Raw genomic sequence first — 21,683 nt, 5'->3', positions numbered from 1 at the left:
TACAGTGGCACAATTGCAGCTCAATGCAGCCTTGACCTCCTGGGCTCAAGCAGTCCTCCCACATCAGCCTGCTGAGCAGCTGGGACTATAGGCACGTGCCACCACACCCAGCTAATTTTTATGAAATTTTGTTGTAGAGTTTGTGTCTCTCTATGTTGCCTACACTGGTCCTGAACTCCTGGGTTCAAGTGCTCCTCCTGCCTTGGCCTCCTAAAGTATTGGGATTATAGGCATGAGCTACTGCACCTGGCGTGAAGGTGATTCCTGTCTGCACTGTCCACTATGGCAGTCACCAGCTTCCTGCTGCAGGTGTTGACCACTTGAAATGTGGCTAGTGAGACCAAGACTGAATTGTTTTATGTTAATTAATTTAAATTTAGGACATGGGGACTGGTGGCTACCTTATTGGAACAGTATGTTTCTAGAGTATGTGTAATCCTGCTGTGGTCTCTGCTCGCCATCACCGTGGACTCCTTTGTCACACGCAATACCCCTGCAATCACTTGCTTATGAGCCACCTTTTGTTTCTCCTTTTCACTTTCAACTCTCCAGCTTCTAGTGTAGGGTTGCTACTCAGTTCATTTTTATTAAATGGGAAAAATCAGATTACAAGATAAACCATTCTTACTACCCAGGGAGCAATTTAATTCTTCAGGTTTTCAGTTAGTACTCATAGTTCCTTTTCTGATCTGAACTGCATAATAATTTTAGGGTTTTGTTGAACAGGAAAATTTGAAAGGAGTCCAATTAAAGATCATTATTACACACTTACTATTTTGGTCTCTAAGAGAGCAGTGATTGCCAATCAAGTTTTTTTTTTTTTAATCTGTACTCAAAGATACTACTGTGCCTCAGATTTAATATTTCTTTACAGTGCCTGATTTGGACTTTTAGGCTGGTAGTTTAGACATAACTAATTAAAAATCACAAGAAAATTATTTGAAGAGACATTTCTTTATGACATTCTTCTTTCACATTTTAAGTAACTGAATATGTAGTTTATTGGAGGAGCATTGGTTTAAGTACAGTATTAATATATATAGAAGAATATTAAGAATTTTTTAAAATCTCTATTCTTTTGATACCTTCTAAGTAGAAAAAATGGACTCATATGCTAATATACATACACATCTAAGAAAGTACAGTCGTCCCTTGGTATCCTTGGGGGATTGATTCCAGGACCCCCTCGGATACCAAAATCTGAAGATGCTCAAGTCCCCTATATAAAATGGCAGAGTATTTGCATATAATTTACACAAATCCTTCTGTATACCTTAAGTCATCTCTGAATTACTCGTAATGCCTGATACAATGTAAATGCTATATAAATGTTGTACTTTACTGTTTTGATTTGTATTTTTTAATTGTTGTATTTTTATTTTGATTTCCCATCTGTATATGGCTGAATCCGCAGATGTGGAGCCTGTGGATATAGAGGGCCAACTGTATATCAAGACAATGTTTTATGATAATGAAACAGCAGAACCTTGCAGTCAGTGTTTTCTGTTTAGCTGTTCCAAAAAGAAGTCACTGCTTATGAGAAAGTAGATACCATAGCCCAGTCAGTCTTGGGCAGCTAAAATAATTACACTGTATGCAATGCATAACAGATTGAAAAGTGAAAAATGAAGTGCTTACCACCCCACAGAAAACTGTTGGAAGCTGGAAACTCTGATACAGTATGTGTACTTCTGTGCAACCACCTAATTAATACTGAGGCCTCTTAGCCGCATATGTAATATTCCTATCAGTTGTAGTATAGTACTGGTAAATGGGCTACCTAAAATGTAATTCCCTCCTGGTCACTCATTACTATAAAAATGTAAGCCTAGATAGGGCTGCATTTTGAAAATTAGAGAAATGTTAAATTTTCATGTGTATTTGATTATAACTACTTTGATAGTATATATAGATTATAGCCTCAGAGAACGAGTACACTGGCAGACTTTCAGATTCAAAAAAAATGACAAAAATGTAATTGCAAATTAGATGGAAATTTCATCCTGTGGTCCTCTAGCTAATTTAGTGTCTGAACTTATAGGTGAAGTTCCATTTAGTAGTTACAACTTTTCAAATGACATTGACCAAACCCAGCGCCATGTTTTCTTACAAAAATAGTAAAAGTTCCTTCAAGAGATTAGGATGAGGATGCTTCTATGTGGAATAAGTAGAAGGAAAGTGCTTTGTTGAATTATTCTTCATACCTTACTACTTCTTTACACACTGCACTGACCTTTGTATCTTTTTTTTTTTAAGAGAAAAGTAAATATACCAGTGTATACCAGTGATAGCAGAAACAAACGAGAAACATGCAGTACATGGGTGGGGTGATCGTGTATCTACTTCAACATCTGTGACATGCTGCCATACCTTACTTGGTGCCTTCTCTTTTTGTAGTAACGTGCCTAGTGTTGGGAGCCTAGCAGATCCAGACTATCTGAACACACCACAGATGAACACACCTGTGACGTTGAACAGCGCTGCCCCAGCCAGCAATAGTGGGGCAGGAGTCCTACCATCTCCAGCAACCCCTCGCTTCTCTGTCCCCACACCACGAACCCCCAGGACCCCAAGAACTCCCAGAGGTGGGGGCACTGCCAGTGGTCAAGGGTCTGTTAAGTATGATAGCACCGATCAAGGGTCACCAGCCTCCACCCCCTCTACTACGCGGCCCCTCAACTCTGTGGAGCCCGCCACCATGCAACCAATTCCCGAAGCCCACAGCCTCTATGTTACCCTGATTCTCTCTGATTCCGTGATGAATATCTTTAAAGACAGAAACTTTGACAGCTGCTGCATCTGTGCCTGCAACATGAACATCAAAGGGGCAGATGTCGGGCTTTACATCCCCGATTCTTCCAATGAGGACCAGTACCGCTGTACCTGTGGGTTTAGTGCGATTATGAACCGCAAACTTGGCTACAATTCGGGACTCTTCCTTGAAGATGAGTTGGATATTTTTGGGAAGAATTCTGATATTGGTCAGGCTGCAGAGAGGCGCTTAATGATGTGTCAGTCCACCTTCCTTCCTCAGGTGGAAGGAACCAGAAAACCCCAGGAGCCACCCATAAGCCTTCTCCTCCTCCTCCAGAATCAACACACACAACCTTTTGCTTCACTGAGTTTCCTGGACTACATTTCCTCTAACAATCGCCAAACTCTTCCCTGTGTAAGCTGGAGTTATGACCGGGTGCAAGCAGATAATAACGATTACTGGACGGAATGCTTTAATGCGTTGGAGCAGGGGCGGCAGTATGTGGATAACCCCACTGGTGGAAAAGTGGACGAAGCTCTGGTGAGAAGTGCCACTGTGCACTCTTGGCCTCACAGCAATGGTAGGTGTCCCAGAACACAAATTTACTTTGAAGAGTATGTTGGTATGATCATAACTTAAAAGCTTTCATTACTGTATTTGACAAAAAGATTTAATTTCATGTCTTTAGGGGGAAAAAAAGAACCTAAAGTGAGAGCTATGTTTATTTCATCCTAAACTTAAGGACTGGGAGAATGTTTTATATTGGAACACCTTTGGAGAAGAGTAATTGTTTTCTGAAATTTTCCTCTTGTAACTCATAAGTAAGCAGTCCTTGTTGGAAACCTGTGACCGATGAGTGTCAGAGTCGTCAGGAGCTTAGAGACAGATAATTTGCACGCTCTCGCACGCTTAAATCCACCATTCTTCCAGATCAAGTTTCCAAGGAACCTCTTCCAGGAAGCCTTCTACCCATTTGCAGAGTCTCTTCTCCCTTCTCTGTTCCCCCCTCTGTTGCATCTCTTATAACAAAATCACATTTTACTTTGCATTGTGGTTACTGGGACATATAACTGGTTGTATTATTAAAAGTTCCAGTTGACAAACATTTTCGAAGTTGGATTGTAAGAGTGCCAAGCAACTTGCTATTTCCTTTTCTTATTCATTCACTGCCTAAACTGCAATGCATCATGGGGAATAAAATGGCTACCGAAAGAAACAAGGCACTTGCCCTCATGGACTTTCTGGTCTATTCTGGAAGTGGACATTAATTAAATCATTACACAAGTACGCATATTATTACAACCCATTTTATAAGTGATAAAAGCATGGGATAGAGGGGGCACTCTAGGCTGAAGGTCAGAGAAGACTTTGCTGAAGAAGTAGTAACATTTGTTTGGAGATCTCAATGATGAGTACACATTAACTGAGGAAGGAGAATCTCAATGATAAGTACACATTAACTGAGGAAGGAGAATGGGGAGCAAGGCATGTGTCCGAGACAGAAGGTGCTGCAAGTGGGAAAGGCCTTGGTTGGGACCTTTAGAAGCTGAAGCGAGGTTAGAAGTCAGCAGGGGCTAGATTACAGTGACTCTTTAGAGGCACGCTAGGGGTTGGGCCTTCCTGCTCAAAGCAATAAAAAGTCATTGAAAGATTTTAAGAAGAAACATTGACGTCAGATTTGTGTAGTTAGAAAAGAAGAATAACCATGTGCACTGGCTGTAATTCTGTGTATGGATTAGAAAATGGCAGGAATGGATTTGGGGAGGCTAGGGGGTTATTGAGGAAGACCTAGTAAGAAACAATAGCTTGCCTTAGTGTCCTTTTGAAGATGGAGAAGAAGCGGAGTCATTCAAGAGAGGTTTAGGAAGTATTATTGCAGGACTCGATAATGGGTTTAGTTTTGGGGATAAGGGAAAGATAGATGTTAAGGAGGAGTCCCAGATTTGTTACTAGTATACCTGGATAGTCGGTGGTGTTCAAAAATAAGTACACTGGAGGAAGACTGTATCTGGAGAGAAAGTTTATAAATTGAGTTATGGAAGTTTGGAAGTTTTAAAGATCCCTTTTGATATATCCAGGTAGAGGTATCAAATAGACTCTTGGGCCTTTTGCTCAGGGGAGAGGGAGTGGTTGGCATATAGATGATAACTTCAATTAAGGGGGCACAGATGAGCTCATTGAGGAGGAGGAGAAAAGTATAGAATGCGAAGAGGGCCTAGTAGAGCTTAGCTAAATTCTGACAGGTATAGGTGAGGCAGAGAAGCATGAGCCTATCAAGGAAGTGGAGAAGGAAGAACCATAGAGGGGCTCTTGGGCTCTTGGAAGCCAGGGGTAGCCAGTGTTTCAAGAAAGAGGAAGTGATCGACAGGCATTAAAATACAAGTGAAGATTTTAAGGTAAGGATTAAACATGTCTTCTGACCGTGGTGAGAGCTGTTTCTGTAGAGTGGTGGGAGCAGAGGCCAGACTGGAAGGGTTGTGTGAATGAAGTGGGAACCCTGTTTCTGAACAACTCTCAGTCTTGCAGGGAAGAAAGTTATATAAGATTCTTAAATACAGTTAGAAATCTGAAATAATAAAAAGTATGTCCAGAGGTCGTCAGTAGAGTATGGGGAGTAATGGGTATTTTCTGACTAGGCCAATCAAGGAAGCTTTCATGGAGGTGGAGATGACTAAGGAAGCATTGAAGGGTTGTACTCATTTGTATAACTGCTTAGGTTTAAGCACAGTGCCTTATACTTAAGCAGGCCCTTAATCAGTTTCTAGTAAATGGATTTATGAAGTGAAGAAAATGCAGCCTTTCCCCTAAAAAAAATGTGGATGATCAGCTTGGGTGAGTCCTTTTACTAGATAGGCCTTCAGATGGAAAAGCAGACTGTGTGCATGAATCAGTGGTGTTGTCTTTCAGGATGAAAAATAGGACATTTTATTGCAGGGGAGGTCTGGATTTCAAATTTTAAGATGCCTAAAAGTACCAGATAATGTAAATGAATGAGATGGGAGACAGATTTGCAAAAGGCAGTGCCTTAAGCTGTCTTTCCAAAACTCACTTTCTCTTTTGCAGGCACAGGAATAGGGTTCATAAGAAACATGCTTGCTTTTAGTTTCCTCAAATCTGTGGTTCTCTTGGTCTGTGATTTCCCACTTTTGGTAGAGCCATTAATACAAGAAGTATTCACTGTTGTTCTTACTATATGTAAAAAGAAGCACCGGCTGAAGATAAAAGGCAATGAACACTGCGTCAGACTCAGGCAGACAGCAGGACAGGGGCCATGAGGTGCCTGAAGGGGACAGGTGCTCCTCAGCTCCAGCAAGTGGTGATTATGCAGGAATATGGGTCTCTCAGTTCAGGGGAAGCTGGCAATCTAGATTTGTGTATGAAATGTCCTGGAGTGATTTGTTCCACAGTTTAACAAAATATTCTATGGACCACCACTTTGCAACCTATGCTTTACTGATTTAGGGACACATTTGAAAATGTCTTAAGAATCCTTAACCATGGCTGGGCGCAGTGGCTCAAGCCTGTAATCCCAGCTCTTTGGGAGGCCGAGACGGGTGGATCACAAGGTCAGGAGATCGAGACCATCCTGGCTAACACGGTGAAACCCTGTCTCTACTAAAAAATACAAAAAACTAGCCGGGCGAGGTGGCGGGCGCCTGTAGTCCCAGCTACTCGGGAGGCTGAGGCAGGAGAATGGCGTGAACCCGGGAGGCGGAGCTTGCAGTGAGCTGAGATCCGGCCACTGCACTCCAGCCTGGGTGACAGAGCGAGACTCGGTCTCAAAAAAAAAAAAAAAAAAAAAAGAATCCTTAATCATCCCGTGTTTCAAATTTAGTTGGCAGATAAATCTTAGATTTCTTTCCATGCCCTTTCCCTAATCAGCCAGAAGAGTAAGAGGAAGGCAAAGTCTTCAGGAATCCAGCTGTGCAGATTCACACCACATCACCTACAGCATAATTAGCTCTTTTGGCAGACCTTGTTAAGAATCTGATGAGCATGATGAACCCTCCGTCCTGAGAAACAAACAATACATATGTCCAAACGTGTTTGCATGGTTTTGCATGGAGTTCAGACAACTTTCAAATTTTAGGTTAAAAATCCCTCCCCAGGGCTACTGCTGGGACTGAAGTCATCTACATTTAGAAGGCAGTGAATCCCATCCATGCCTGCAGAGGGCTTTGGTCTTCAAGGGACGTCAGCTGTGTTTCCCCGTGCGTCTGGCTGCACTGAAGATTGGCTTTCTCTTTATTATGCATTCTGTATTTTGTGAAAATATTTTTACAATTAAGAGCATTTAAAGAGTTTTTAAAAGCTTCTGTTTAAGTTCCATTTTTTCCTGCTCATCATATAAACAAAACATTGATATTTGCAAATAAAAGTAATGTAATAATTAAGAAACTTGCAGCTATCTTGTGAAAATCCTTGGAAACAGTTTTACATGGTTTTAAAAAGTCGCACCTATCCATTTTTCCACTTTTAAACAATTCTTCCATTAAACTTTTTTACAGAGAGTAATCCGTTTCTCCTTTTATTATTTTTGATACTAAATTATCAATTATTTTCTCTAATTTAGTAGAAGAATATCTCTCGTCCTGACTCCTATTTCAAATATTTTAGAATCTACTACAGCTAATAACGTTGTTCTGGACTATTAACTGAGGCTTGAGGTGATGGCGAGGAAGAGGAGGGTGCCAGCCCCCTTATCTTCTCTATCTCTTCTCACTTCTCTTCCAGTGCTGGACATCAGCATGCTCTCCTCCCAGGATGTGGTTCGTATGCTGTTGTCCCTGCAGCCCTTTCTCCAAGATGCCATCCAAAAGAAGCGCACGGGCAGGACCTGGGAGAACATCCAGCATGTGCAGGGACCACTCACTTGGCAGCAGTTCCATAAGATGGCAGGACGGGGAACCTACGGTAGGGTCTTTGTCCTGTTTAAAATTCCTTCTGACTTCAGTGCTGTTCAGTGAAGAGCAGCTTTAGTTACTGTCAAGTCCTTGCTTCACTAACAAAATAGGGGAGTCTTTTTCTTCATGACCATTAAGTTTTATAATCTCTTTGTTTTCCTAAAGTTAATTTTAGAGTTAAGTTTCCTAACACCCTTGGCGTAATCCAGGTCAGTGAGGAAGATAATCCCTAAAAAGTGCATTTCTTAGATTCTCCTCATCTTCCCAATCCTCACTGCATTTTCGTCTGGATGGACTTCTGGGCCAGTTCTGTGTACTTCATCATAGTTAGGATCATAATGCTTATCTTGAAGGAAATGATGTAGTGCTGCTTGGAAGGTTAATTTTAACTTGTTCGAGTCTGCCCTCTGACCTTACTGAACTTTGTAAGCAAATTCTGACTTAAGAGTCCTCATCAGTGACCATTTAATTAGATGATTTGAAAAATACTTTTAAGAATGTCTTGTCAACATGGAGTGACATTTCAGAGGCTAGAATTAAGACCAGTGTACCAGGAATTTCAAAATTGTACAGATTGTGGGAAAAACTCTCTAGCACCTTCCTAAACTACAATGTCATTTTAGGTTCAGAAGAATCTCCTGAGCCGTTGCCCATTCCCACTCTGCTGGTAGGCTATGACAAGGATTTCCTCACCATCTCGCCATTCTCCTTGCCATTTTGGGAGAGGCTCTTGTTGGACCCATATGGGGGCCACCGTGATGTTGCCTATATTGTGGTGTGTCCAGAAAATGAGGCCTTGCTCGAAGGAGCCAAAACTTTCTTCAGGGACTTGAGTGCTGTATACGAGGTGAGGAAGTTACTGTGAAAATCACTTTTCATGACTTGGATCCTCTGATTGTTTCTAGTGTTGACTAAATTTCAAGACAAATGTCTTGAAAGTAAATCTCAAAGAAAATTCGCAAACAGGAGGATGAGGAAGAGAATTGAATTGACAAATTTTTCTGGAAGCAAATTGCTTTCCCATCTTGGCTTTATATTTGTTAGATTTAGAAAACATTCCTCTCCCATTCTTACTATACGTCTTAAAATCCCATCAGTTCTCTCTTCTCCATTTATGTGCTAAAAGGTGAAGAATATTGCTCACCAGGGGAAAGTGTGGCAATGTAGAAGATGAGCTTTACAAAAAGAGCACATCTACTCTTTTTATTTATTTACTGGATGGATTGAGGGATAGGGTGAGTGGTGAGAGTTCCTGACAACAGTATAAAAATGTTTCTTTTGAAAATTTCTGAATTGAAACATAAGTTTAATGGATCATGTCCCCATTGTGTTTTAACATGACATCTTAATACTGAAACTTTGATACTGATTAAAAATATAATGCCTCTAATAATGTAAAAACCAGGCAGATAATTTTACATCTTTAGTATATGAATTCCTATTGCTTTAAACAAATAGAATCATGTCTGTCTTTGAATAATAAGTGCTACATTTCTTATGCCAAAGTATATATGCACTAAGTTCTTTGTATCTGATACATCTAATGTCTTTGTATTTGGTAAAATGAAATTAATATCTGTAAAGTGTTTAGAACTATGATAGGCACGTAAACATTATGAAAGTGGTTTTAAAGTAAGATTCCAAGCTGAATTCCCAAATATTCCAAAACAGGACATTCATGATCTGTAAATGTATGAGTAGGCATGGAATAGTAAATTTATGTGTTGCTACAAAGAAATGAGATGCTAACGTGATGTAATGACATCAATTAAGTCACTGAAGGAAGCCCTTGAATACATTCATTTCGGAACAGTGTCTGGTCAGGGGATATATAACACTATTAAATCATAATTAACTGAACATTTGTGTAAGCAATTTTAAAGCCCAGCCATTCCCTTGAATGGAACCTTCAGCTTAAGTTACAAAATGTAAAAACCACTGCCAGATCTTTTTAAGAGGGTGCAGACACTCTTTAAATTTTTCGTAATGACTTCACTAGGGTTGCTCATTCAGCAGTGATTCATACCTCCTTAAGAAGAGTATATACTAGAGGATTTTGTCAGGGCTTAGGAAGCCTTCACTTCATCTACTCCAATAAGGGATAATAATGTGGGCTCTCCTGCTGGTGAACAGGTAGTTTACTTTTTGCAGGTTTATTATATTCCCTGCCATAAGCTCCCATTTAGCGTCATGGAGATTAATAGCAGAATCTCCTTGTCCTATTCACTTTAAAAAAAAAAAAAAGTGATCAGCGTACTCACTGCTTCAGTGGCCCCTGCTATTGGTGATCTCCAAATGTCTGTAACAGAACAGATGGCCCATAAAATTTTAATGTTATCTTATGGGAAAACATTATGAGTAGGGATTACTTAGGAGATTTTAGTGGACATATGTCTCAGTCAGCCCACTGTGGCAGGAATCTGCTAATCCTTTGTCCGTTAGCAGTCAGGTAGTGTTCAGCAGCCTCCTCTTGTACAGGAGGAATTGGCTTGAGTGAAGAAACTTTGTTTTTTTTTAGAGAGCCTAGTCCAAGTTTTAGAGAGACAGATAGCAATTTAAGGGTACATTACAATTACCTGAAAGGACCAACTTCTAATGTTGCTTTGATTGCATGCAGTAACCCTAAAAGAAAAAGGAAAATGCTTCCATCTGTATGTTAAAGAATCTGCCTTGCTAACCATTGGTGCCGAATGAAGGAATGGCCCCTGTTGTAACTAATGATCTCGTCTATGATATCAGATGTGTAGGCTTGGGCAGCACAAGCCCATCTGCAAAGTGCTACGTGACGGGATCATGCGCGTGGGAAAAACCGTGGCACAGAAGCTGACAGATGAGCTTGTGAGTGAGTGGTTTAACCAGCCTTGGAGCGGCGAGGAGAATGACAATCATTCCAGACTCAAACTTTATGCGCAAGTTTGCCGCCATCACCTAGGTAAATGGGAATCTATTTGGCAAAGTAGAACTGGAGAAGTAAAATAGCAAATCCCTCCCATCCTTTCTTTTATAGATGCAACATTGTATTTCTTTTGCCTCAAGTAATGCTGTATTTGTTAAGGTCCATTTTGGTGTTCTGAGCAGTTTAATGTTAATTTCTATATGTACATATATTTTTAAAAAACTATTCAAAGTTGCCTAATCATGTCTAATTTACTCCACATTTTGAAAACTTAGCAGCATGACTTGGTTTAAAACTAAAACTTAGCTGCTTAGTTTTAACCCATATTCTGAAGAGAATCTTAGAAGCTTGTAAACCTAGGAGTATAATGTCCTGTGATGACTGTGGAATATATAGCTTCTCATTTTTCAGGGCAGGCATATGGAATCAGTCTGAAAGGAGACTATCACAAGTGATTGATTTTCTCTTTTCAAACAGGCCTCTTCTGTAGAATTTATAAGTTGCTCCATGTGCATTTCCATGTTTGCAGAATACATAAGCATGAGTGTGGAGATAGTATTTTGTGTATTGTAATCAGAGTATTGCAGCTTGAAAGCATAATTTTTTTTACAAGTGACCATTCTAGATTTCTGGTTTAGTTGACACTGCAGAATATCACTAAAGTCACCTCTTTGCATGTATTCTTTCAGCACCTTATTTAGCCACTCTGCAGCTTGATAGCAGCCTGTTGATACCACCTAAATACCAGACCCCACCAGCAGCGGCACAGGGACAGGCTACGCCTGGGAATGCTGGGCCCTTAGCTCCAAATGGATCAGCAGCTCCCCCAGCTGGCAGTGCATTTAACCCCACCTCGAATAGTAGTACTACAAATCCTGCAGCAAGTAGTTCCGCATCTGGTTCCTCTGTGCCACCGGTCTCATCGTCTGCCTCTGCTCCTGGTATTAGCCAGATAAGCACTACCTCTTCTTCAGGATTCAGTGGTAGTGTTGGAGGGCAGAACCCCAGCACTGGGGGCATTTCTACGGATAGAACTCAAGGGAGCATAGGCTGTGGCGGAGACACTGACCCTGGGCAGAGCTCTTCTCAGCCCTCACAGGATGGACAAGAGAGGTATGTTACTCACTAATTGAGACGAGTGGCCTCAGCTCAGACCCTTTCTCTCTTCTTCTGCACCTTTTCTCCCTTGACCTCATGATTCTCTGAATCCTATGAAGTGCTCTATTTCTCTTCTTCTCAAAAGAAAGGGGTAATGGTCAATCTAAAGCTGCAGTGTTAAAATTTTGAGACTTCTTATAAATTATTATGACTTATAAACCTTATTATTAAACTTACTATCAATTAATAACAACTTTGTACAACATAACCACAGAAAAGAAAGGGGAGTTTGAAAAAGATATCTCCCATTTTAGAGGAGTACATTGCCATTTTCCATCTGCCTTCAATGCTCTCTGGCTTGGTTTGCCTGTATTTTGGTAAGGTGATACATGTTACTCTTACATTTAATCTGTAAACATTCTTTAGGGAGCCTGTGTGCTCTGGAATTGAGCACTTTTGTTTTTCATACTCATGTAATTTATGTTTATTTTGTGTGTCTCACAAGTGACTCTCTCGCCAGTGTTACAGAAAGGGAGAGAATAGGAATTCCCACGGAGCCTGACTCTGCAGACAGCCATGCCCACCCTCCAGCCGTTGTCATTTACATGGTGGACCCATTCACTTATGCTGCGGAGGAGGACTCCACTTCTGGGAACTTTTGGCTGTTGAGCTTGATGCGCTGCTACACAGAAATGCTGGATAATTTACCTGAGCATATGAGAAATTCTTTCATTCTCCAGGTTACTGTTTGCAAGTTTATTATTTACTTTTGATGTTGATATTTTTGTTGTTGTGAAAATAAATACAGGCTTATGGTTTTTCTTAAAAAATAGAAGTACAGGTTAATTATCCCCTAACCAAAATACTAGGGACCAGAGTGTTTTGGATTTCTGATTTTGGAATGTTTGCATATATGTAATGGGAGACCTTGGCAGTGGACCCAAGTCTAAACATAAAATTTGTGTTTTATATACACCTTATACACTTAACCTGAAGGTAATTTTATACAATATTTTTAATAATTTTGTGCTTTATACAAAGTTTTGATTAAATTTGACTGCAGCACATCACATGAGGTCTGATACGGAATTTTCCACTTGTGGCGTTTTATTGACATTCCAAAAATTGTGGGTTTTGGTGCATTTTGGATTTCAGATTTTTTGATTAGGGATATTCAACCTGTACCTGAAAGTATAAAAGAAAAAATAGTCATAATTCCGACTTTTACATTCAACCACCATTACCATTTTGGTATTTTTCTAGCTTGTTTTTCTATTTTTGTTTACACAGTTGAGATCATACTTTTAATATAACTTACTTTCTATCTAATGTTATTCATGAATACATTTTCATGTTATTTAAATTCTTACAAGCATTTTTAATGACTGCATATTTTCCATAGCCATTCCTATATCTCCACTTCTTTACTGTTATAAATAAAGCCATAGTACACATTTATGTATAATCTTATTTTTCACATTTCAGGTCATTTTTTAACATGGATTCTTAGATGTAGATGCTGACACATATTGCCAAATTCCATTCCAAAAGAGATTACACTTACTTTCCTTTCATCAGTGAATGAGTATGCTTATTTTCACTGCACCTTTGACAGCTTTATAGTGTAATGATTTTTTTTTAAATTCTATATAGATGAAAAACAGTGCTTCGGATGTTTGGGTTTCATTTTAATGTCACTTTAACTGAAGCTATCTTGGAAAATTAAAAGATTGAAATTAAAGTTATCAGAGTACATTGCTGATAGTTTTCCATTGTTTTGAAGTCTGTATCCTAAATGATTAGGTAATAATTCCAAAAAATGCCACACACACTGTGTAATTATAAAAAGGAGAAATATAATACAATTTGGGGGCCATGGTAATACCTGTAATAAATTGAGATCTTACCTCTAAAATGGGAACATGGTAGTTTCTAAGTGACAGTATAACTTGACCCATATAATTGTACATCTTTCGAAATTGCTGGTGATAGAGAATTTTATGGCAGTGGAAGGAATTAGGATTTAATTATATTGTGTGTGACACTGATATATTTTAGGGCTGAGGTTACCTCTCCCCATTGTGGTAAGGAATTCATGCCGTTTCCTTTTTCAGCTTGCTTGTTAGCGTGTTAGATCTCAGTTTCTAGGTTTTTGGTTTTGTTTTGTTTTTTTGTATTTGTGTCTTTAGATTGTGCCTTGCCAGTACATGCTGCAGACAATGAAGGATGAGCAAGTTTTCTACATTCAATACTTGAAGTCCATGGCATTTTCAGTGTACTGCCAGTGCAGGCGACCATTGCCTACACAGATCCACATTAAATCCCTCACGGGATTTGGGCCTGCAGCCAGCATTGAGATGACCCTCAAGAACCCTGAGGTGGGTATTGGCAGAACAGAAACTTAGAAAATTTATACTAAAATGCAAGCTAGGAGAGGTATTTTATCTAACCTAGAGATTGGCCGGTTGCTTAGTTGGCCTTCTACCTTGATATAAGAGTTGCTAGGCTGGATGTGGTGGTGGCTCACGCCTGTAGTCTTAGCACTTTGGGAGGCTGAGGTGGGAGGATTACTTAAGCCTAGGAGTTTGAGACCACCATAGCAAGACCCCGTCTCCACAAATTTTTTTAAAAAAATTAGCCAGGTATCAGTGATGATGTGTGCCAGTAGTCCTGGCTGTTTGGGAGGCTGAGACGGAAGGATCACTTGAGCCCAGGCGTTTGAGATGCCAGTGAACTGTGATCACACAACCACTTCCGCCTGGAGAGTAAGACCCTGTCTCAAGCGGGGAATGAAAAAGAGTTGGCAGGTTTCTTTAACTCTTAGGTTTAAATAGAGGAGATATTTCTCTGAACTTTTAAGAATTTTTGAGAAAAGAGGCAAGCAAATTCTTACTTTTTTTTTTATGTAGGACTTTAGGCAATAATATATGTATCACTTTTAGTTCTTAATGTTTGAATTTTCTAAATTTATTTTCTTTATTTTTCTAAGCTACTCTGTGTCTTAGATCAGAAATCCTTTGCATTTTCTGGCTCTGGTCTGTATCCTGAGACAGCAGTTGTAGTTGTATTTACTCTGCAGGGGGCCCTCATTTTCTGATGCACATACTTACAGGGAGTTGATTTCTCCTTTCCTTGCCTCAGTGCTTCGGTATGTAAATGAATGCATTTTCGCTCCATCTTTTTAAACCTACTTCTCTACAGATATGTGTGGATTTCAAAGGGAATTTTACAGCACCAAAGCTAAACATGTTTTAAACAAAAGTTTTACAGTTCCTTTGTTTTTCTCATCACCTTATCTTGAAGATAGGTAGACAGGGCAATGTTCAGAATTTTCAAAGCCTTCAAAAATCAGTTCCCACAATTTTATTGCATGAAAAATACCCGATTAGTAAAAGCCAGCAAATACCTCTTTACCATAAGAGAGCTTCTTCAAACACCAATTGCTATTTTTAGTTGGTAATGTTGTTCTGAACAACTCTATGAAGTGCTTGCACTTTTATAAGTAAAATGCTTGGAAGTGAAAAATGATGCAAGTAGTTAATACTGTGTTTGTTGTAACTTGGTTCAGGTCAGCTTAGTCCCAAGGGAGAAAAGCTGCTCAGCCGATGACCTACATTCACTCCAGTGTTATATAAAATTTCTATTTTAGGCAGTTTTAGTTTAGTTTATTCTTTGAGTTTAAAGTTTTCACTTCTGTGAGCAGTTCATCTGTTTTCTCTATTAAATTTTTCTAGAATTTCAAAAGTAAACATCTCTGCTTATTTTTCATTTTGTTTCCAGAAATTATGAATTATTGCCTTTCTAAAGGTTATTATTCTCAGAGCGCCATCAGGAGCTCATAAGATAAAGTGAGGTTTAGGTTAAAAATAAATGGCAAAAAGACTTCGAGTAGTATGCTTTTTCTCCATTTTGCTTGAAAGAGGAAGAGAGAAACGATTTTACTTTATTAGAAACAAAAGAAGCAAATGTTATAAATATTTGCTGAAGTTTATACTTTTTTTTTTTTTTTTGGAGACAGGGTCTCACTCTGTTACCCAGGCTGGAGTGCAGTGGCGCGATCTTGGCTCACTGCAAGCTCCGCCTCCTGGGCTCACGCCATTCTCCTGCCTCAGCCTCCCAAGTAGTTGGGACTACAGGCGCCCGCCACCACGCCTGGCTAATTTTTTGTATTTTTAGTTTCACCATGTTAGCCAGGATGGTCTCAATCTCCTGACCTTGTGATCTGCCCGTCTCGGCCTCCCAAAGTGCTGGGATTACAGGTGTGAGCCACTGCACCCAGCCTGAAGTTTATACATTTTAATCTGCATTAAGGTAATGATTAGTTGGTCAGTGCTGCCTCTGCGTCTGCCTCAGTCTGCAGCTAGAACACTGTGTTCTCGTTTGGTAAATATGGTTGAGCATCTACTGTGTGCCAGGTGCTCTCTTAGGTGCTGAGGATGCAGGGGTGAACAAAACAGGCCCCTGCCTCCATGCAGTTCTCATTCTCTGGGTGGCACAGTTTTATACAAGTTGTCACATGTGAAAGAATCTACTTTATAGTATTTATATGCAAATTTTCAAATACAATTGCTGTTATCTTTTGTTTTTCATGGAATATCTCACATCTCAGAACACAGTTTGGGAATCATATTTTATTTAGTGTTTCAGAAGCTGTCTATTACATCTAAGATATTTCACATTTAGCCTTTTGTTTTGTAAAAAACTCCAGGCAAACTCAGCTGGACTTTTTCTTTTTTTAGTAACAGCTTTATTGAGATACAATTCACATATCATGAAATTGTTTTTAAAAATTTCACAGTTTAGGCCGGGCGCGGTGGCTCTTGCCTGTAATCCCAACACTTTGGGAGGCCGAGGCAGGCGGATCACCTGAGGTCAGGAGTTCAAGACCAGCCTGGCCAACATGGCAAAATCCCGTTTCCCCTGAAAATAAAAAAGTTAGCCGGGCGTGGTGGCGGACACCTGTAATCCCAGCTACTTGGGAGGCTGAGGCAGAAGAATTGCTTGAACCCAGGAGGTGGAGGTTGCAGTAAGCACAGATCACGCCACTGCACTCCAGTCTCGGTGACAGAGTAAGACTCTGTTTCCAAAAAAAAGGAAAAAAAATTGTACAGTTCAGTGGTTTTTAGTATTTCCACAGAGTTGTACAGTCATCACTACCATCTAATTTTGGAACGTTTTCATCAACCCTCAAAGAAACACAGTATTCATTAGCACACACTACTCATTCCCCACTCCGGTCCCTGGCAACCACGGGTCTACTTGCTGTCTCTGTGCAGCTGCCTGTTCTGGACATTTTGTGTAGATGGAATCATACAATATATGATTTTTTTTTTCTTTTTTAGACAGGGTCTCATTAATATTGCTTGGGCTGGTCTTGAACTCCTGGACTCAAGCAGTCCTTCCCCCAATTTTTTTACTTTTATTTTTGAGACAAGGTCTTGCTCTGTCACCCAGGGTGGTGTGCAGTGGCAAGATCATGGTTACTTGCAGCTTCAACCTCCCTGGGCTCAAGTGATCCTCCTGCCTGAGCCACTGGAGTAGCTGGGACTACAGGCATGTGCCACTGTGCCTTGCTAAAGTTTTGTAATTTTTTGATAGAGATGGGGTTTTGCCATGTTGCCCAGGCTGGTCTTGAGCTCCTTGGCTCAAGCATTCTGCCCGCCTCAGCCTCCCAAAGTACTGGGATAACAAGCGTGAACCACCTCACCTGGCCATATGTGATATTTTATGTCTGGCTTCTTCCATTTAGCGTAATGATTTTGAGATTCATCCGTGTCATAACATGTACCAGTACTTCATTTCTTTTCCTGGCTAAATAATATTTCATTGTATGGCTATACCACATTTTGTTTATCTGTTCATTAGTTAATGGACATTTAGGTTGTTTCCACTTTTTGGCACTTGTGAATAATGCTGCTATGAGTATTTGTGTACAAGGTTTTTGTGTGGACATAGTATTTCTCTTGGTAAATACCTAAGAGTGCAATTTCTGGTCACGTGGAGAGTGAATTGATTAGTGTTAGATTAGCTTTGCAACTTTGATCAAGTCATTGAATATTTCTCAGCCTGAGTTTTGAATCCCTGTGATGAATGAATGAGTTGGGTTATATTATTTTCAAAGTCTCTTTTAGCTTTAAAATAGTGTCATTCTGTTACTACCGTGCCTAATGCTGTGTAGTTCAGGGGTCAGCAACTGTGGCTTTGGGCTGAATCCGGCCTGCAGCTTGTACTTGAATGACCAGCTAGGTAAGAATGATTATTACTTTTTTGGTGTTTTTGAGACAGAGTCTCACTCTGTCGCCCAGGCTGAAGTGCAGTGGCATGAACATGGGTCACTGCAGCCTCGACCTTCCAAGCTCAGGCAGTCAGCATCTCAAGTACCTGGGACTACAGGCATGCACCATCATGCCTGGCTAATTTTATTTTACTTTTTGTAGAGGGAGAGTCTCACTGTGCTGGCCAGGCTGGCCTCGAACTCCTGGGCTCCAGTGATCCTCCCACTCCAGCCTCCCAAAGTGTTGGGATTACAGGCATGAGCCAACACACTTAGCCAGTGAGTACATTTTTACAAAAAGGAGAATGTGTGACAGCCATAAAAATCTAAACTTTATTCTCTGGTTTTCTTTTTTATAGAAGTTAGCTGACCCCTGTTGTAGTTTATTAAATAGTAAGATGTGTATGATAGCTGTAAAATGACAATTAAAAAATTTTCACAGTTAATCTAAAATATTTATATTTGGTAACAGCTGTTGATTTGATTTCTAAAATTCCATACACAAACACACATATTAAACTATATGTACTGAAAAGTACTCAATCATAGGTATACTGTTTAATGAATTTTCAGTAAATAAAAAAAATACCATTTAACAAGCGCAAGAAGCAGATGCATAATCCGTATCCAGAGCCCCTCTTGTGGCCTCTCCAATCCCTTAAAGATAGTCACTATTCTGACTTCTAATAGTGTAGTTTTGCCTGTCTTTGACCTTGATATAAATTGAATCATCTACTTCATATTCTTTCACATTCGGCTTCTTTTATTCATTGTTGAGATTCATCTGTTTTGTTGCTTATAGTTTTTTCATTCTCATTGCTGTTTGATATTCTGATTCTGTTAACTACATCACAATTTATTATCTCTTTTACTGTTGATGAGTATTCAGATTATTTTCTATTTGGAGCTATTGTGATTAATACTCTTCTGAATATTCTTATACCTGTTTTTTGGTAAACATGTGCATTTTATTGGTTCAAAGGGAGTATGTGTTTGTTCAGCTTAAGCAGCAATGTATAAAAATTCTTGTTGCTCCATATTCTCACCAATATTTTCTCTTTTTTTATTTTCGACATTCTGGTGGTTGTGTAGCATTATCTCATTGTGGTTTCAGTTTCCCACTTGCCTAACGACTAATGAAGTTGGGCCAGTGTACTTTCTAAAATAGTAATTTCTTTTAATAAGGAAATACTGGCTTGAGTTTCCCAGCTTACATGATTTAAATACTCATTTCGTTATGTGTCATCAATACTATTTATTTATCTAGTACTGGAGAGAAAGAGAGAGAGAAACGATTTATTACCATTATTCCTTGTGGGTCCCCTCAGTGTCGTTCTGAATTTTGTTGTGATCATTAAGTTGTGTGGCTTTGTACTGATAATGATTTTGGTTTTGATTTCAGCGGCCCAGCCCAATCCAGCTTTACTCCCCTCCCTTTATATTGGCCCCAATCAAAGACAAGCAGACAGAGCTGGGAGAGACGTTTGGTGAGGCGAGCCAGAAATACAATGTGCTCTTCGTGGGCTATTGTCTATCTCATGACCAGCGCTGGCTTTTGGCTTCCTGCACTGACCTCCATGGGGAATTACTGGAGACCTGCGTTGTAAATATTGCTTTACCAAGCAGGTGAGAAGGCTTGATGTTTATGGTGCATGTAAATTGATGCTGTACCAGTCTTCAAATATGAATATTTCCTGTTTTCTATGTAAATGAAGTGGGTACACATGGATAGGTTCTTTGGAATTTCTAGTGTTTGTCTTACAAGTGATAACTCTGATTTATCTAGGGACCCCTTCCCTTTCCCCGTTTCTTTCTTTGTTAGGTCACGGAGGAGTAAAGTATCTGCACGTAAAATTGGACTACAGAAATTATGGGAATGGTGCATAGGGATTGTCCAAATGACATCTCTACCCTGGAGAGTTGTAATCGGGCGACTTGGGCGTCTTGGCCATGGGGAGCTTAAAGGTGAGAAGTTTTTGAAGAAGTATGTGCAGAAAACAGAGGAAAAGGGCTGAGCTGATGTAATTAACTGAACTAAGGGAGGAAATGTTTAAATTTGTAGTAAGAATTAAGCAGATTCTATTTTATGGTTCTTTTATATGTGCAGGATAAACCAGTTTTAAACTCTTCTTTGGCAACAAAATCATTTATCCAAATAAAATCTTAAATATTGAGCCCCAATATATAAAACAAAAAGAGTTTTATTAATATAAAAATGATAGTAAATTCACATTTCGAACATTTATTTATATATTGAGTCAATGAGAAGAACTAGTCAGTTTTAAGACAAAAATTTTATATCAGTGATTGTAGGTGACAGTTGAAGTCATATAAAAACAGCCTTCAATTTGTTTAGTGGTTGATGATGAGTTTTGTGTTTCTTTAGTTTTTTTGGTGGCACAACAGCAAGGAAATCCTGTTTCATGAGGACAAGTAGTTGTCAGTAGAAGCAGTCTTTATTCACATTGCCACTGTCTGATGTTCTTCAGCCTGGAAGCTTAAAAGAGCAGATTTTTGAAGTTCAGTCCCCAACTACCACTGCTTATATTCTTTTTCATAAATGTAACAGTCGGTTAGGAAGCACTTTAACTGTAACACAACACAACTGACCACCAGCAGCTGCCTTGCTTGGTGCTGAGCCCAGCTCATTTACTATCCCAGTGTAGCTACTTGTACAGGTTTATGTGAATAGTATCAATAAGCTTAGATTATTTTTAAAGCCTTATTAATTAATGACACATTTATAAGAAGTTCAATATATGCATTCACATGGGAGAAGTTTTTTCCTAAGATCTGCACAAAAGAAAGACTTATGTCACAAATTAGCTTAGTGGCTTCCTGGGTGCCAAATACATTAGAGCAGAGTCAGCAAAGTTTCTTCATAAATGGCCAGATAGTAAATATTTTCAGCTTTGCAGGCCAGATGGTTGCTGTTCTGACTATTTAGTTCTGCCGTTGTAACGTCAAAGCGGCTCTAGACAATACCTAAATGAGTGTGGACGGCTGTGTTTTAATAAAACTTTATTTACAAAAACAAATGGGAGGCAGGATTTGGCCTGTGGATCATAGTTTGCTGACCCCTGCATTAGACCATGTACGTTATTTCTTTATAGGAAATTCACATCAGGTATTTGTAGATTCCCTAAACAAAAATCACTGGTACAGATATAACTTGCACTGTAGGAGAGCTTAAGTGTACCTCACTTCCTACAATGCAGGTTAAATCTGGTGTCAAATTTTCAAGGTTTAACAGCAGTTTATATAAATATTACATCATATGTATTAAGTAAATGTTTTCTTTGGCATTTACCTTTTTTTTTTTTTTTTTTTTTTTTAGTAATAAGTTGTACTGTAGACTAATAGACCCTTTTCATTTTTTAAAGGACTATCATAATGAATCTTGTATCAAGTGCCTGGAGGTCTAATACATTAGGGGATTCATCATTTTATTTCTGTCAGAATTTTCTGTCTTCCTCCCCAGTCTGCTTTTTCAGTCAATCTTATTTCTTAAAGGCTTTGAGCTATTCTTAACCCTTGGGGAAAGTTAGACTATAATAGGAAAGAAGAGGGAGGATAAAAATATAGAGTAATAGTCTAGTCACTTGGTATTTTGGAAAATTATTAAGGCCATCTCCTTCCCTTGTATGATTTTTATAAGGGCACATTCTTCTTCCTTATCTCTTAGTGGAGAGGAATGTGTGACTGGAGGAACCCATCAAAAGATTGAAAGAAAATGTATGTTCAGGAATAAAAACA

At 39.3% G+C, this 21,683-nt stretch overlaps 1 protein-coding gene across 1 annotated transcript in view; it reads left to right on the top strand.

The window, feature by feature from the left end:
• Positions 1-21,683, top strand: part of MED13L (mediator complex subunit 13-like) — a 324,163-nt gene that overhangs the window by 287,758 nt on the left and 14,722 nt on the right. The window contains exons 17-25 of the mRNA XM_011964393.1: positions 2,398-3,335; positions 7,490-7,669; positions 8,283-8,506; positions 10,399-10,591; positions 11,245-11,668; positions 12,174-12,393; positions 13,843-14,031; positions 19,330-19,553; positions 19,750-19,892. Of these exons, the coding sequence (XP_011819783.1) occupies positions 2,398-3,335; positions 7,490-7,669; positions 8,283-8,506; positions 10,399-10,591; positions 11,245-11,668; positions 12,174-12,393; positions 13,843-14,031; positions 19,330-19,553; positions 19,750-19,892 (2,735 nt within the window). The remainder of the gene's footprint in view (positions 1-2,397; positions 3,336-7,489; positions 7,670-8,282; positions 8,507-10,398; positions 10,592-11,244; positions 11,669-12,173; positions 12,394-13,842; positions 14,032-19,329; positions 19,554-19,749; positions 19,893-21,683) is intronic.

Source organism: Mandrillus leucophaeus, unplaced genomic scaffold (assembly GCF_000951045.1).
Source record: "Mandrillus leucophaeus isolate KB7577 unplaced genomic scaffold, Mleu.le_1.0 Scaffold7, whole genome shotgun sequence".
Lineage (NCBI taxonomy): Eukaryota > Metazoa > Chordata > Mammalia > Primates > Cercopithecidae > Mandrillus > Mandrillus leucophaeus.
This window is presented reverse-complemented; position numbering and strand designations above follow the sequence as displayed.